The 17,709-nt window shown below is 48.4% G+C and overlaps 2 protein-coding genes across 3 annotated transcripts in view; one reads left to right on the top strand and one right to left on the bottom strand.

The window, feature by feature from the left end:
• Positions 1 to 9,590, top strand: part of skiv2l (SKI2 homolog, superkiller viralicidic activity 2-like) — a 169,434-nt gene extending 159,844 nt beyond the window's left edge. For both annotated transcript variants that reach the window (XM_041213086.1, XM_041213085.1), the window contains 4 exons: positions 811 to 921; positions 2,066 to 2,284; positions 5,554 to 5,694; positions 9,313 to 9,590. In XM_041213086.1, the coding sequence (XP_041069020.1) occupies positions 811 to 921; positions 2,066 to 2,284; positions 5,554 to 5,694; positions 9,313 to 9,513 (672 nt within the window). In that variant the 3' untranslated portion in view covers positions 9,514 to 9,590. The remainder of the gene's footprint in view (positions 1 to 810; positions 922 to 2,065; positions 2,285 to 5,553; positions 5,695 to 9,312) is intronic.
• Positions 9,591 to 12,423: 2,833 nt separating this feature from the next.
• LOC121291899 (complement factor B-like) overlaps positions 12,424 to 17,709 on the bottom strand; it is a 62,804-nt gene continuing 57,518 nt past the window's right edge. Inside the window, exons 17-18 of the mRNA XM_041213551.1 lie at positions 16,676 to 16,725; positions 12,424 to 12,576 (exon numbers count right to left, since the gene is read on the bottom strand). Coding sequence (XP_041069485.1) covers positions 12,424 to 12,576; positions 16,676 to 16,725 — 203 coding nt within the window. The remainder of the gene's footprint in view (positions 12,577 to 16,675; positions 16,726 to 17,709) is intronic.

Raw genomic sequence — 17,709 nt, 5'->3', positions numbered from 1 at the left:
CCCCACCCCCGCCTCTCCTGAGAGTTCTGGACTTACAGCTGCCTAGTACATCAGCCAGGATGCTGCTGTTTCTGTGCCAACCTTGATGCCTATGAGCGAGCTGCTCGACTACATGGGGTGACGTGCGGTTGAGGCTGATCCTGAGCCGACAGCCACATCTGTGCCTGTCCTAGTCAGAGTCAGCGGATAGCCATTTGGCGTTAACATTGCCCTTGCTGATTTATTTCCCCCCTACACTTGCCCCCTTGCCCTTTCTTTGCCCAGCTACCAATTGTGGCCTTGTCTTTGAACCCCTCTGCCACCGCTGTCTCGCTCTGGGCTGGCAGCGTAATTGCAGCCCTGCACTCTGAAGGGTGCCTCCCGATATCCTCAGGAGTGGCAAGGCAAACTTGCCTGTTGTCGTGGGCCAGCGAAGCCCAGCGGGTGTTGTGGGTGGCGGGGGCGGGGAATCCCAGAAGGGCCAGTAAACAGGTGCCTGGGCAGCATTCGCCACATCACTGGGGTGAAATCTCTCAGTTCACCTAGTGAGTGTGTGTATAAACCTCTCCAAGTGCGTGGGAAGTACCTGAGTAATTTATCCTTAAAGGTCCACCTCCCTGTGGCAAGGGTGGGTGGGGAGGTGAGGGGAAGAGAGAGAGAGAGAGGGAGTGGGGGGAGGACACCAACATGTGCTAACCTCTGCCGATTGCTCTTGTTCCCCTGCGCAGAATACATGCTTTAGGGGGGTCAGTTTGGATGTGGGGAGGGAGGAGGATGAAGTGATATTGATACGGGCTGACGTCTGCTGATTGTTCATGTTCCTCTCTGCAGTACGTGCGGATGCACGAGCGGATGATGATTAAAGATGAGCTGGAACGACTCCGTTTCCTGGTCTCAGACCGGAGTCTCATGCTACTTCCGGAGTACGAGCAGAGGGTTAATGTAAGTATTAGACGGCACATCAGTCAGAGTGAGGAGGGTGAGAGAGCACAGCTGTCAGATTGAGGAGAGTGAGAGAGCACGTCTGTCAGAATGTGGTGAGAGTGAAAGGGCTCGTCCATTAGAGTGAGGAGAAAGTGAGAGAGCACATCTATCAGTGTGAGGGGATCGTCCATCAGAGTGAGGAGAGTGTCAGTGAGAGATAGAATGGGGGAGGGGGGGAGAGAGTGAGGGGGATACAGGGGGAGAGAGGGAGGAATGGCATGAAGAGAGTGAGGTGGGCGCAGAGGGAGAGTGAGGGATTAAGGGGGGAAGAACACGAGATAAGAGCATGAGTGGACTGTGTACAGTCTCTCAAACCTTCTCCGCCATTCAATATGATCTTGGATTGCAACTCCTTCCCTCATCTTCTCCCCATAGCCCTTGATTCCCTAAAAGATCAAAATCTGTCCATCCCGGCCTTAAAAGATTTCAATGATGGAGCATCCACAACACTCTGGAGTAGAGAATTCCAAAGATTCACAACCGTTTGTGAAGGAATTTCTCCTCATCTCAGGGGCAACGGTGGCATACTGGTAATGTCACTGGGCTAGTAATCCAGAGGCCCAGGCCAAAGCTTTTGGGGCTTGGGTTCAAATCTCACCATGGCAGGTGGTGGAATTTAAATTCCATTAAAACAAAACTAAAAATACGGGGGGGGAAGAGGGAATGAGGGCGAGCGTGGGGGAAAAGAGGATGGGGCGAGAGGGGGAGCGAGATTGAGGGCCAACTAGGGGGAGAGAGAGAGGGGTGAATGGGGGTGGGGAGAGAGAGAGAGAGAGAGCGCACAAGTGAGGGGCGAACTGGGGTAAGAGCATGAGGGGCAAACGGGGAGAGAATGAGCAAAGGGCGAACAGAGAGACAGAGCGAAAGAGATTGAGGGATGAATGGGGAAACAGGGAGGGCTGAATGAGGAGAGAGTGAGTGCAGGGGGGAGAACGGGAGGGTGAAAGTCATGGGGGAATGGAGGGAAGAGAGTGAGGGGCGAAAGGGGAAAGTGATGAGGGAGCGGAGGGAAGAGAGTGAGGGGGGAGCAAATTTCCCCCTTTCTAACACTGACTTTCTCTTTCTGCGTCCTCCCCACCTACTCCCCTCTTCTCCCCAACAGGTGCTGAAGGCCCTTAAGTATATCGACGAGAGCTGTGCTGTGCAGCTGAAGGGCCGAGTGGCCTGTGAGATCAGTAACCACGAGCTCATTGTGACGGAGATGGTGTTTGAGAATGTGTTAACAGACCTGCACCCAGAGGAGATTGTGGCTCTTCTCTCCTGTTTGGTCTTCCAGCAGAAAACGCAGGTGGAGCCAGAACTCAATGAGGTTCTTCGCAAGGTGAGTACGAGTCGGGATTTCAACCCTGCAGACTAGGTGGGCGCTGGGGTACAGACCCTATAGAGTGGGTATGCGGGCACTGGGGTACAGAACTTGCAACCTGAGTGAGTGGGCACGGGGTATATACCCCATAGACTGGACAAGTGGGCAGTGGGCCTTAGACCCTGCAGCCTGGTGGGAGGCCACTGGGGTATAAACCTTGCTGTATGGGGGAGTGGGCACTGGGAACAGACCTTGCAGCCTGGGTGAGTGGACACTGGGGTACAGACCTTGCAGCCTGGGTGACTGGACACTGGGGTACAGACCTTGCAGCCTGGGTGAGTGGACACTGGGGTACAGACCTTGCAGCCTGGGTGACTGGACACTGGGGTACAGACCTTGCAGCCTGGGTGACTGGACACTGGGGTACAGACCTTGCAGTCTGGGTGACTGGACACTGGGGTACAGACCTTGCAGCCTGGGTGACTGGACACTGGGGTACAGACCTTGCAGACTGGGTGAGTGGGTACAGGGTATAGACCCTGTGGACTGGGTGAGTAGACACTGGGAATAGACTCTGTAGATTGGGTGAGTGGGCACTGGATACAGACCCTGCAGCCTGGGCAAGTGGGCACTGGGGTATAGGCCCTGCGGACTGGATGAGTGGACACGGGTATAAACCTTGCAGCCTGGTGATTGGGCACTGGGGTATAGACCCAAAGTCTGGGTGAGTGGGCACTGGGATATAGACCCTGCAGTATGGATGAGTGAGCACTGGGTACAGAACCTGCAGTCTGGGCAAGTGGGCACAGGGTACAGACCCTATAGATTGGGTGAGTGGACACTGGGGTACAGACCCTGCAGTCTGGGAGGGTGGGCACTGGGGTACAGACCCTGCAGTTTGGGAGGGTGGACACTGGGGTACAGACCCTGCAACATGGGTGAGTGGGCACTGGGTACAGACCCTGCAGTTTGGAGGGTGGGCACTGGGGTACAGACCCTGCAGTATGGGTGAGTGAGCACTGGGTACAGACCGTGCAGTCTGGGCAAGTGGGCACAGGGTACAGACCCGGTAGATTGGGTGAGTGAGCACTGGGTACAGACCCTGCAGTTTGGGAGGGTGGACGCTGGGTGCATATCCTGCAGTCTGGGAGGGTGGGCACTGGGGTGCAGCCCCTGCAGCATGGGTGAGTGGGCACTGGGTACAGACCCTGCATCATTGTCGAGTGGGTACTGGGTACAGACCCTGCAGTCTGGGAGGATGGGCACTGGGTACAGACCCTGCAGTATGGGTGACTGGGCACTGGAGTACAGACTCTGCAGTCTGGGAGCGTGGGCACTGGGGTACAGACGCTGCAGCGTGGGTGAGTGGGCACTGGGTACAGACCCTGCATTATTGTCGAGTCGGCACTGGGTAGAGACCCTGCAGTCTGGGCAAGTGGGCACTGGGTATAGACCCTGCAGACTGGGTGAGTGAACACTGGGCACAGACCCTGCAATCTGGGAGGGTGGGCACTGGGTTCAGACCCTGCAGTCTGGGAGGGTGGGCACTGGGTACAGACCCTGCAGTCTGAGTGAGTGGGCACTGGAGTACAGACTCTGCAGTCTGGGTGAGTAGGCACTGGGGTACAGACTCTGCAGTCTGGGTGAGTGGGCACTGGGGTACATACCCTGCTGGCTGGGTGAGTGGGCACTGGGGTACATACCCTGCTGGCTGGGTGAGTGGGCACTGGGATGAGGGTTATAGGTAACTGCCAATTCCATTCTGTAACTGTGGCCTCATTTATAAACAGGGTCATGTGGCCACCGAGTGCTCTGAATTTGATTATGTACATTTCTATAGCACCTTTCGTGACCTCAGCATGTTCCCAAAGAACTTTCTATCTTTCTATTGTAATGTAGGAAGCACAGCAACCAATTTGCACAGAGCAAGATCCCATGATGACTGATGAGATAACGACCAGATAATCTTCTCTTTTGTTAGTTGAGGGATAGATATTGGCCTAGGACATCAGGGAGGAGTCTTCTAATCATGGAAGGTGGACATCATGGACAGCCAAAACACAGTACTGATTGTCGGAGAGTCATTAGGACACAGAAGAAGGTCATTCAGCCTTTCGAGCCCATGCTGGCTCTCTGTAGAGCAGTCCAGTCAGTCCCATTCCCCAGCTTTATCCCCTTCGTCCTGCAAGTTTATTTCCCTTAAATTCCCATCCAATTTCCATTTGAAATCATTCATCAACTCCGTTTCCACCACCTTAATAAGCTGCGGGTTCCAGCTGTTTACCAGTCAGTGCGTTAAAAAAAAATTCTCCCTCACTTTCCCCCCTTCGTCCATCTCTTGCCCAAAATCTTAAATCTGTGCCCCCTAGTCTTTGTACCACCAGCTAATGGGAACAGCTTCTCTTTGTCCACCTTATCCAAACCTGTCATAATCTTGTACACCTCTGTCAAATCTCCTTGTTCTCCTTGGAGCAAACTCCAGCTTCCCCATCCTAACCTTAATTTTTTCCTTTATTCTTTCCTGGGACATGGGCATTCCTGGCATAGCCAGCATTTGTTGCCCGTGCCTAATTGCCCTTGAACTGAGCATTGCAGTGGACATTTAAGGGTCAACCCCATTGATGTGGATCTGGAGTCACATGTAGGTCAGACCAGGCATGGGTGACAGATTTCCTTCCCCAAAAGACATTGGTGAACCTGGTGAGTTTTTATCACAATCAATAGTTTCATGGTTACCATTACTGCCACTAGCTTTATATTCAAGATTTATTAATTGAATTTAAATTCCACCAGCTGCCGTGATGGGATTTGAACCCATGTGCCCAGAGCATTAGCCTGAGCTCTTAATAGCCCAGAGACACTGCCACTATTGTATCATCTTCTCCCAAAAGCTAAACTTCTCCATCCCTGAATCTATTCTAATTCAGATGATGTGCTGAGGTCTCTGGAGTAGGGCTTGAACCCATGACCCTTTGATGCTTAGGTGGGAGGCCTACCCACTGAACCATGACTGGCACTAGTTATACTGAGCTGGGGGAGGGGATGTAATCTGGAGCCCTGCCAATACCCTAAGACCTACTGTGCACGACTCTGCTTAAAGAGCAATGTATTCTTCCTGCACTGCATGAATCGGAGACGGGGCTACTGAACACTATGGCTCGCGGTCTGTCTGACGCTTGCCCCTTCTCCAACTCTTCCCCCTGCCCCCCGCCTCACAACCCAGATGAGGATCCATCAATCCTTAAATCCTTTAGCATCCGCATTGTTCATATGTCCTTTCTGTGCAGGGGATCGAGCGGATCCGCGGTGTCGCAGAGAGGATCGCCACTCTGCAGCGGGAGTGTAGCCTGCGGGAGTCCATAGAGGATTTTGTGGACCAGTTCAAGTTTGGTTTGGTGGAAGTGGTGTATGAGTGGGCCAGGGGCCTGGTGAGTGTCCTCTCGTGGAGTCTCTGTTATAAACGCCTGTACTGTTTTATTTCTGTTGCTATCTCACCCCAACAGTCAGCTGACGGGCCCATTAAGTATCTTGCAGGAAATGCCCCAGAAACTTGATGTTTTGGGTGGGATGTTTTTTTTTAACCCTGTTGAACTCTGCCAAAGACCAACAGAACACTGGGAATCTCCCCCAACCCACTGCAAGTGATGCACAGACAGATGGATGCATGGACAGACGTTTGCACAGAGACTGACTGGCATACAAGCACGGCCAGGCGGACAGACGCCTGTGCACTCGGTCGCTGTGTCATAGTGAGACTTAGACACAGACGTGTACGCGTTTGTCCCAGCACTCCAATATTCTTCAGGCGGTAGTGCACCTGGTGGCTCAGTCCCCCCTTGCCCTTGGCACTAGTTCCCTTGTCTCAAGACTAACATTAAAAAGTAAATATAGAAAACGGGAGTGAGAAAAGTTGAAGTTGGGCTTGGGAGCACCACAGAAGAGACTGCAAGAGCAGAAAGGCCCCTGAGGCTGGCTGTGGGGTGGAACTTGCATATTCACAAGCCCTCGAAGGTACCAGCAGGACACAGGTTGAGGAGGTGGTTTAAAAAAATGGGTGTCAGATATTTGGCGTAAATACAAGAGAAGAAAGTTGTGCTAAACCTTTAACGGAAGGATGTCAAGGCCTTGGAGAGGGTACAGAGGGGTGTTGAGAGACTCCAGTTATGTAGAGTGGTTGGAGAAGCTGGGAATGTTCTCCTGAGAGAAGAGATGGTGAAGGGGAGATTTAATGAGTTGTTTTGAAGTAGCAAATAGGGAGAAACTGTTGCTGGTGGTAGAAATGTTCCCAGAGGTCAAAAGTTTAACATAATTGGTGAAAAGAGCTAGAGGGCAAGTGAGAAGGTTGATGTAGTGGGGGTATTCATATCTGGATTGTGACACCTGAAAGGGAGGTGGAAGCAGATTCCTTAGGAATTTTCAAAAGGTAATATATAAAAGGTAATGCAATTATACTTGCATTGGAAACAGCTCAGAGAAGGTTCACTAGGCTGATTCCTGGGATGAAGGCAGTTATCTTTATTACAAGAGGAATTGAACGTAAAAGTAAGGATGTTATGCTTCAGTTATACAGGGCATTGGTGAGACCGCACCTCAAATACTATGCGCAGTTTTAGTCTCCTTAATTGAGGATGTAAATGTGCTGGAAGTGATTCAAAGGAGGTTCACTAGATTGATACCCGGAATGAGCAGGTTGTCTCATGAGGAAAGGTTGGTCAGACTGGGCTTGTTTCCACTGGAATTTAAAGTGAGGGGTGACTTGATTGAAGTACACAAGATCCTGAATGGGCTTGGCAAAGGTGGATGTGGAAAGGATGTTTCCTCTTGTAGGTGAATCCAGCACTAGGGGGCACTGCTTTTAAAATGCCCTTTTAAGAGAGAGAGATGAGAATTTTTTTCTCAGAGGGTTGTGCAAGTTTGGAACACTCTGCCTCAGAAGGTGGTGGAGGTGGGGTTATTGAATATTTTTAAGGCCGAGGTAGATAGATTCTTGTTAGGCAAGGTTATCGGCCATAGATGGGAATGTGCAATTCAAAAACCACAAACAGATCAGGCATTGCGGAGCAGGCTCAAGGTGCCGAATGGCCTACTCCTCCTTTTATATGTCTGTCTGTCTTATGAGGAAAGACTGAACAGGTTTGGCCTATACTCATTGGAGTTTAGAAGAATGAGATGTCAAATTGAAACATAAGATTCTGAGGATCCTTGACAGGGTGGATGCTGAGAGGACGTTTCCCTTTGTGGGGGAATCTAGAATTAGGGGTACAGTTTAAAGATAAGGGGCCTCCCATTTAAGATGGAGATGAGGAGGATTTTTTTCTTTCAGAAGGTGATTGGTGTTTAGAATTCTCTTCCCCAGAGAACAGTGGGGGCTTGGTCATTGAATATATTCAAGGTTGAGTTAAATTTTTTAAAAATTCATTTATGGGCGTCACTGGCTAGGCCAGCATTTATTGCCCTTGTTCAGAGGGCATGTAAGAGTCAGCCACATTACTGTGGGTCTGGAGGCACACGTAGACCAGACCAGGTAAGGATGGCCAATTTCCTTCCCCAAAGGGCATTAGTGAACCAGGTGGGTTTTTATGACAATCGGCAATGGTTTCGTTATTATTAACAGACTTTTAAGTCTAGGTTTTTATTGAATTCAAATTTCACCATCTGCCAGGGTGGGGTTTGAACCCAGGCCCCTCCCTGCCTGGGTCTCTGGAATACTTATCCAGTGATAACACCACTATGCCACCGCTTCCCTTAGATTCTTGATTGACAAGGGACTCATACATTATGGGAGGGGCAGGCAGGAAAGTGGAGCTAAGGGCACAAGCAGATCAACCATGATCTTTTTGAATGGTGGAGCAGACTGGAGGGGCCGAATGGCCTACCCCTGCTTTTTCTTATGAACTTATGTAATTGAAGCTGACTCATTTTCAGGGTTTTGAAGAGAAAGCTGAGGGATGGGACTAAATTGGACAGTTCTTTCAAATGGCCAGCACAAGCATGACGGGCTGAAGACCCTCATTCTCACTGTAAGATTCTAGGGAAATGTTACCTTTCTCTTGTTCCCGGGCATCCCAATCTTCAAGGGATTGTGATCAGAAGCGACGGGACGAGGCCTGGGCTGAGTCTCGTCTTTATTCGATGGGCGTACATTCAGATGGGGAATGTAACATTGGATAAAAGTAATTCGGAAGAGATTTGATTTAAAAAAAAAGACAAAATATGGTGGTGTTCAGATCATTTTTTTTTTTACAATGATTGGTTCTTTCCTCCAGTTAAATATTGAGATTACTGAAGCCATTGCCTTGGGCCCCTGCCACTCGTTCTGCTCCCTAGTTATCAACTCCAGCCCTCTCCCTTACAAACGTCTGAGACTAAACCAGTCTGTTGTCAACATTGCTGTCAACTTTGACCCCAAGAGGAGCTTCCCACCGCTACCTGCATCACCACTGAGACCACCAATTTCCACCTGCGTAGCATTATTGCCCAACTCACCCCTGTTTTGGCTCATCTGCTGCTGAAACCCTCAGCCATGCCTTTGTCGCCTCCAGATTCGAATATTTCAGTTGCACTCCTGACTGACCTCCTAACTTGCAGCCCCCTGTAAACTTCATTCAAAACTCTACTGTCGCTATCAGCCATCACCTGCTGTGCTTGCGGAGCGGCATTGACCCTCAGTCTGGCAAGGCCTGGCTTTAAAATTCTCGCCCTCATGTTCAAATCTTTCTGTGCCCCTTCTTCCCCGCACCCCCTCCCCCCCCCCCGATGTCTGTAATCTCCTCCAACCCTACAGCCCTCAAAGGTATCTGTGCTCCTCTAATTCTAGCCTCTTGTGCATCCTAGATTTTAATTGTTCCACCATTGACGGAAGTTGCCCAGGCTCCAAGCTCTGGAAGTCCCCCCCTAAACCTCTCCACCTCTCTTTCCTTCTTAAAACCAACCTGTGTAACCGTGCTTTTGGTCACCCACCCTAATATTTCCATATGTTGTTGCCTGGTGTCAGACTTTGTTATTGTCCCTAGTAAAACGCTGCATTTGCTGTTTGTTGTTCTCAGCCCTTTGCTGAAATCACCAGGCTCACCGACGTCCAGGAGGGAATCATCGTGCGGTGCATCCAGCGGCTGAACGAGACTTGCCGTGACGTGCGCAACGCCGCTCGCATCATCGGGGACCCCACGCTCAACGCCAAAATGGAGCAAGCCTCGAACCTGATCAAGAGGGACATTGTGTTTGCCGCTAGCCTCTACACCCAGTGACAGCCGTTCTCTGCTCCGGGCCCTTAGCTGCCCACCACTGCTGCCTCCTGTCATATAAAATAAACAGCCAAGCAAGAGCCTGCGCCTTTTAATCCAGTCGCGTCCCACCGGTTCGTGCGCTGCCTCTTTCCGCAGCGCCCAGCTCTCTGCTGTCGGAGATCATCGGGATCCGCGCGTGGGGAAATGCGTTTGGGGAAACCATTGTTGATCCCCAACTTCAGCAGAGCACCACCCGACTCATACCACCATACCCCCTGGCAGCCACCAGGACTCGGAGTGCCACGCTCTGGTCTGCTGAGGGTGGGACTGTAGCAGAGGAGCTTTTCCACAGACCCCTCACCAGAAATTCCTCAGAAAATGGGAACGTGTGGGTGTGTCTCTCATCCACTCCATGTTACAGCCTAGGAAGTGACCATTTTGCTTCAATCTGTGCTGCTGTTAGGCACTGCTTTGTGAGGCTGCAAAAGGTGCTATATATTAATGCAAGTCTGTGTGGCTTTAGGCATGATGCTAACCTTAATACATAGGACTTCAACGTAAATGTTAACAACCGCACTGAAAACCACATTCAGAGGATCATGAAACACAGGAGGAGGCCATTTGGCCCATGCGCCTGTGCTGGCTCTTTGAAAGAGCTATCCAATTAGTCGCACTTCCCCATAGCCTGGAAAATCTCTCCCCTTCATGTATTTATCCAATTCTCTTTTGAAAGTTGAATCTGTTCACACCACACTTTCCGTGTACATTGGTGTTCAGGTGATCGAACACAAAACTGTAGAGATTGCGTGTTTTATTTGTCTTATTGCAGGCAAAGATTATAAGGTCCAGTTAAGATAACTCAAAGAAAAGCTCAGTGTCCAAACTCTGCAATTTGTGCCCCGGCACTCTTTCCCCCATCTCTAACTCTCTGTCCATGAAGCTGCCAAGCAACATTCCGCACAAGAATATGAGAATTAGGAGCAAGAGTAGGCCATCTGGCCCTTCAGGCCTGCTCCACCAGTGTTCTGAAATCTCTCTCCATTCAAACAGTTTTCTGCTTTTCTATTCACCTGCCAAGGTGAACAAGTTCACTTTTTCCCACATTATACTCCATCTGCCAAATTTTTGCCCGCTCACTGAACCTAAATAAATCCTTCTGTGTAGACTCTTTGTCCTCTTCACAACTTACTCTCCTGCCTATCTCTTTGTCATCAGCAAATTTATTAACTATATACTCAATCCTAATCCCGGAACAAAATCCCTGCCCGGTTGATCAGCACACCAAGCCACGTTCTTCTGTTTTAATCTCTCATCATCATTCCCAGATGGGATCAGCCCGATGACTTTCAGGATCATGAAACTGTGGTCTACAATAAATCTTTCCCCTTCTACATTTCTCCCTTTTCATGATTTTCTAACCAGTCTTTGTTTTTAAATATACAGTTATATCAGCAGAACTCAACATCCACCCACCGATCCCTGCTCCACACGACCCCCCCCCCCCACCCACCCACCCCCCCAACTGGACCTAGAGTTGCCGGTTGACTGAATTTTTGAAGGTTTCAGGAGATATTCTCCTGCTGTCAAATGCCCCACTCGGTCGAACAGCCTTTACTCACCACCCCTTCCCAATCATTAATAATTTTATAACTGATAGAGGGAAGTGTTCAAACCAAAATCAAACACACACGTCAATGTTTATAATTCTCCCTCTGAGATTTCCTCTTGAATTTTCCTCTCAGCCCGTGTCCAGCGTGTTTAATCTTTAAGACTGTAACTCCTGCCACCAGCCATAAAGGTGTCAGCAGCAGTTTTGCAAACTGCACTTGGCCCTCGCTGCATCCGCTGGCACATGCACAACTGTTTGGAGTTTTGGAAAAAGCACAATGTGATTGGCATCAATTCCACTGCAGCAAACTGAGAGGAAACAGTTGCCGGCAACAACTCATTCCAGATCCCAATCTCTAATGAGATCCCAATCTCAATGAGAGTGCTGCCTCCTTACACTGGACCCATAGTCTGTTAAGGCTCTGTACAAGAAACTCCAGCATAAACTCACTATGTAGATAATGGGACCCTTAATCCCAGGGCCATTGTTTTGAGTCCTGCATAAATTTTCTTAAATATTTCATTCAGCTTTTTTATTGTGTTTTTTTTGCTAAAAGATGTCCTTCAACTAAATGTTACAATCAATGTTCTGCATTGGAGGTTGAGAATCTCATTTACTGAAATTTCTTGATTACCTTCATCATTAACTGAAGCGACAGAAGCATGTTTAAGAGTTGATAAATCATAGGTGCACTGGAGACAAGAACTTGCAATTGGTTAAGACTGCACTGACGGAAAAATGGGTAACTTGAACTTTATGGTTAGTCTGCGTCAAGCCAATTTGTTCATTTTAATGCTGTCAGCTGTTAGTGACAATGACATCGACACTACTACTGAGCAAAGTGTAGGAAGTGCACCCCCTTGTGTTGCAGCACTAACAAACGCAGCCTAATCTTTAATTCCTGGAGAGTCCAATAATTCTGGAGCATTGGCAACCCTACCCAGCCTTTGAATTGCATTGCTGAATGCCAATTATTGTAGCCCACTCCCGAATTGCACAGACTGGAGCAGAATTGGGAGCCTCCAGGTTGTGGCTCTGCAGAATCACAGGGGATCCAGAGTGGGAATTCCTTGGGAGTTGGCAGAAATAGGGGATTCTCACTCCGTGATGGGATTCCAGCCAGCACAGGAAATTGCTCCAGTCACATTGGGGTGTGTGTTGTATATATTATACATATGGGACGATTTGGACCTGATTGCAGGTTAGAGAAAAATTACAGTGCCGCAAGACTTATCCAAACATGTGGCAGTGTTATCATCCAGCAAGCTGGGGATAAAATGGCGTTGGAATCCACTCAGCAGCCAGTTGGGGATGTGCGTCGGCTACTGGGACAGGTCCAGAAATCTGATGCTTTTGCCCAAGTGCTGCTTCAGCCAGCCCAGCACCTTGAACAAGTTGATGTGGAAATCTCTGGCGTATGTTGGCAGTCGTGACTCTGAACACACGTTCTTAACTCCCCAGCTTACAACTCCCACCTGAAAGGGAGAAACACAACATTCAGAAAGTGCCTTTCACAGGAGAGCAGCGACAATTCAAAAAGGGGGTGCAGGAGCCAAGGGTCCTGGGGCGGGGGCGGGTGGGTATATGTGTACCGATCATTGAAGTTGGCAGGGCAGGTTGAGAAAGTGGTGAATAAAGTAAATGTGATCCTGGGCTTTCTGAATGGAGGCATTAGAGTACAACAACAAGGAAGTTATACTCTTTTGAGAATGTCTGGTAAAACTAATGGCCAAGTTAACAAATCAAATCAAGGGGATAGCCCTTTAAAGGGACACTGTAACAGAAAGTCAAAAAATCTTAAAGGAAACTTATCAAATCTAAACTAAAATGTTGTTTTGGGGTCAGCGATGCACCCCAGCCCCTGCAATGCCTAGCAATCACAGAAAAGCGAGGAAGCTATGGTGAACAATTGATGAAACGCTCGTTTGGCCTCAACTGGAGCGTTGGAGAGAGTGCAGAAAAGATTTACAAGAATGGTTTTAGGGATGAGAAGCATCAGTTAACGTGGATAGATTGGAGAAGCTGGGGCTGTTTTCCTTGGAGAAGGTTGAGAGGAGATTTGGAGGTATTCAAAATCATGAGGGGTGTGGACAGAGCAGAGAGGGAGAAACTGTTCCTGTTGGTGGAAGGATCGTGAACCAGAGGGCCCCATTATAAGGTGATTGGCAAAAGCAAAGCCAACGTGAGGAAAAACTTGTTTACACATCGAGTAGTTAGGACCTCGATTGTATTGTCTGAGAATGGAGGCAGGGTCAATGATGTGCTTTCAAAAGGGAATTGGATAAGCACCTGAAGTGAGAAAATTTTACAGGGCTAAGGAGAAAAAGGTGGGGGAATGGGGCTAGCTGAGGTGAGTTGCCCTTGCAGACACAACAGGCTGAATGGCCTCCTCCTGTGCTGTAACCATTCTATTAACCAATAGTCTCAGAGATGAGATGGGAAAAATTCAGCTTCAGCAGGCTGGGAAGTGAAAGCCAAAGGTCAGTAGGGATGGGGAAAGGACTGGCCACCATGGTGACACCCTTGTGGTTAAATAGTCAACCAGCCTTTAGTTTTGCCTTCCTCCCTAGCTCCAATAAACCTTCTCTGAGTTGAAGTAAACATTCATTGCAATGCCTCTGACTCTAAAAGCTCTTCCAGAATCTTAAAATTGGAGGACTCCTTCATGGAAGGAACCACAGGCTTTGAGTACCTGAAGTTTAGACTCAGCTAACCACCTTGTGACTACGTTCATCTCTATTGTCATCATTTATAATCAAAGAACAAAGAAAAGTACAGGACAGGAACAGGCCCTTCGGCCCTCCAAGCCTGCGGCAATCATATTACCCGTCAACTAAAACATTTGCACTTCCGGGGTCCGTATCCCTCTATTCCCATCCTATTCATGTATTTGTCAAGCTGCCACTTAAACACCACTATTGTACCTGCTTCCGCCAACTCCTCTGGCAGCGAATTCCAGACACTCACTACCCTCTGCGTAAAAATCCTGTCACGAAGAATCTTCTCCAATAATTTCACTAGCACTAACGTAAGGCTCACCAGCCTGTAATTTCCTGAATTATCTCTGCACATCTCTATAGTTTTCTCCTCTCACCTTAAATCTATGTCCCCTAGTAACTGACTCTTCCACCCTGGGAAAAAGCTTCTGACCATCTACTCTATCCATACCACTCATAATTTTGTAAACTTCTATCAAGTCGCCCCTCAATCTCTGTTGCTCTAGTGAGAACAATCCAAGTTTCTCCAACCTCTCCACATAGCTAATAACCTCCAGACCAGGCAGCATCCTGCTAAACCTCCTCTGCACCCTCTCCAATGCCTCCATATCCTTCTGGTAATGTGGCGACCAGAATTGCACGCAATATTCCAAGTTTGGCCTAACCAAGGTTCGATACAGCTGCAGTATGACGTCCCAGCTTTTATACTCAATAACCCTGCCAATGAAGGCAAGCATGCCATATGCCTTCCTGACTATCTTATCCACCTGCGTTGCCACTTTCAGTGACCTGTGGACCTGTACACCCAGATCCCTCTGCCCATCAATACACTTAAGGGTTCTGCCATTTACTGTATAATTCCTGCCTGTATTAGACCTTCCAAAATGCATTACCTTGCATTTGTCCGGATTAAACTCCATCTGCCATTTCTCCGCCCAAGTCTCCAACTGATCTATATCCCATTGTATCCTTTGACAATCCTCTTCACTATCTGCAACTCTTCCAACCTTAGTGTCATCTGCAAACTTACTAATTAGCCCAGTTACATTTTCCTCCAAATCATTTATGTATACTACAAAAGCAAAGGTCCCAGCACTGATCCCTGCGGAACTCCACTAATCACAGCTCTCCATTCAGAAAAGCACCCTTCCACTGCTACCCTCTGTCTTCTATGACCAAGCCAATTCTGTATCCAAATTGCCAGCTCACCTCTGATCCCGTGCGACTTTACCTTCTGTACCAGTCTGCCATGAGGGACCTTGTCAAAGGCCTTACTGAAATCCATGTATACAACATCCGCTGCCCTTCCATCATCGATTATCTTTGTCACTTCCTCGAAAAACTCAATCAAGTTAGTGAGATATGACCTCCCCTTCACAAAACCATGCTGCCTCTCACTAATACGCCCATTTGCTTCCAAATGGTAGTAAATCCTGTCACGAAGAATCTTCTCCAATAATTTCCCTAGCACTGACGTAAGGCTCACCAGCCTGTAATTTCCTGGATTATCTCTGCTACCCTTAAACAATGGAACAACATTGGCCATCCTCCAGTCCTCTGGGACCTCACCCATAGCCAGTGAGGATACAAAGATTTCTGTCAAGGTCCCAGCAATCTCCTCCCTTGCCTCACTCCGTACTCTGGGGTAGATCCCATCTGGCTCTGGGGACTTATCCACCTTAATATTCTTCAAGACGCCTAACACCTCTTTTTTGATCTCAACATGATCCAGGCTATCTACACACTCGTCCCTAGACAAATCGACCGCTAAGTCCTTCTCTTTGGTGAATACTGATGAGAAGTATTCATTTAGTATCTCTCCCATTTCTTCTGGCTCCACACACATATTCCCACCTCTGTCCCTGAGTGGGCCTACCCTTTCCCTGGCTACCCTCTTGCTTTTTACATACGTATAAAAGGCCTTGGGATTTTCCTTAATCCTGGTTTCCAGTGACTTTTCATGACCCCTTTTAGCACTCCTGACTCCTTGCTTAAGTTGCTTCCTACTTTCTTTATATTCTCCACGGGCTTCATCTGTTCCCAGCCTTCTAGCCCTTACGAATGCTTCCCTTTTTTTGACAAATCTCACAACATCCTTTGTTATCCAAGGTTCCTGAATCCTTTTGGCTTGGCTTGGTTGAGTCAGAGGGCTGTGGGTTCATGCCCCAATCCAGAACTTGAGCTTATGATCTCAACTTACGCTCCAGCCTAACACTGAGGGAGTGCGCATTGCACAAGGCGTAACCTTTCAGTTTAGGTGGGATCGCAAAGCCCAACTTAAGGGTTTCCTTTCCCAATGTCCTGACCAATGTTCCTCCCTGAACAAACACCCTCCAGATTAACTAACTGCATGTCAGCCCAGTGTGTGGGGCTCTGTACGTGAAGAAGTTTGGGATGTCCTGGGTGACAAGGTGCTATGTAAAAGAATGTTCATTTGTTCTTAATCGTGGTGCTATCATAATAATGACACAGCACATGAGGAGGCCATTTGGCCCATTGTCACTATGCCAGTTCTTTGAAAGAACTATCCAATTAGTCACAGTCCCTGTTCTTTCCATTGGAGATGGTTCCTTTTTATCCACTCGATCAAAAACACTTGTAATTTGGATTACTGACATTGTCTCGATGGGCTGAATGGCCTCTTTCTGTGCCATTATGACTCTGTGACTTCTATTAAACTTCCCTGAACCTTCTCTGCTCTGAAGAGAGCATTCGCAACGCCTCCAGTCTCTCCATGGCACTGAAGTGCCTCATACCCTGCTGTCAATCTGAAGTTAGTTGTGAGACTGCAGTAACATTGAGTAAGACTTGGCTGACCATTGCATATTGTAACTAAATGGTTTCATTGCATACAGACCTGAATATATCGATATAGTTTCCGAATGTACAAGGGCCCTCCTGAATCTCCTTTTTAAGAAAAAGCAAATACAAGAGTTAGTCACCTTCAAATGACCACCCATCTATTCTCTGTTAACAAGTGATAATCTGAAGCTTCACTACCAATTGCAACAAGGAGTGTACATTGAACTTGAACGCTGCTAGAATGATTCGGTAATCCGTTAATAAAGCATTCAGCATCCTAGGCTTTATTAATAAGGGCATGGAGTACAAAAGGAAGGAAATTATGTTCAACTTGTATAAAAGTTCAGCCTCAACTGGAGTATTGCGTCCAGTTCTGGGCACCATGCTTTAGGAAGGATGTGAAGGCTTTAGACAGAGTCCAGAAAAGATTTACAAGAATGGTTCCAGGAACTTCAGGTGGATAGATTGGAGAAATTGGGACTGCTTTCCTTGGCGAAGAGAAGATTAGGGATTTGATACAGCAGGGTTGTCCAACTTACGGCCGACCGGCCACCAGCCGGCCCACTATCCCTCTGGTGAGCCTATCAGCAGCAAAGGCGGGAGAAAAACAGTCCGATTGGAGGAGCAGTGTGAAAATGAGTGGCCATGGTGCGCTCTCCCTTGCCTTCCTGCACAGGCACCGGACCCCTAAAGGAGCACAGGGGTCATGATGGCAGAGCAGGCTGGGAAGGCCACGAGCAACAGTATTTGCAGCAACAGTACCTGTCCGGTACCCCCCTGCCCAGGGCAGCTGGAGTCTCCAACAGGGCGAAGTGAGGAAGCACATCTTGGTACTTTCACAGTGCCCCAAATTCCTCCTCCCTGGCCCAGGCAGACAGGTTGAGTGAGTCTGTGTGAATGAATGTGTGTGTGTCTGTGTGAATAAGTTTGTGTGTGTCTGTGTGAATAAGTTTGTGTGTGTCTGTGTGAATACATGTGTGTGTCTGTGAATGAATGTGTGTGTCTGTGTGAATAAGTTTGTGTGTGTCTGTGAATAAATGTGTGTGTCTGTGTGAATAAGTTTGTGTGTGTCTGTGTGAATAAGTTTGT

Source organism: Carcharodon carcharias, chromosome 19 (genome assembly GCF_017639515.1).
Source record: "Carcharodon carcharias isolate sCarCar2 chromosome 19, sCarCar2.pri, whole genome shotgun sequence".
In the NCBI taxonomy this organism is placed as follows: domain Eukaryota; kingdom Metazoa; phylum Chordata; class Chondrichthyes; order Lamniformes; family Lamnidae; genus Carcharodon; species Carcharodon carcharias.
This window is presented reverse-complemented; position numbering and strand designations above follow the sequence as displayed.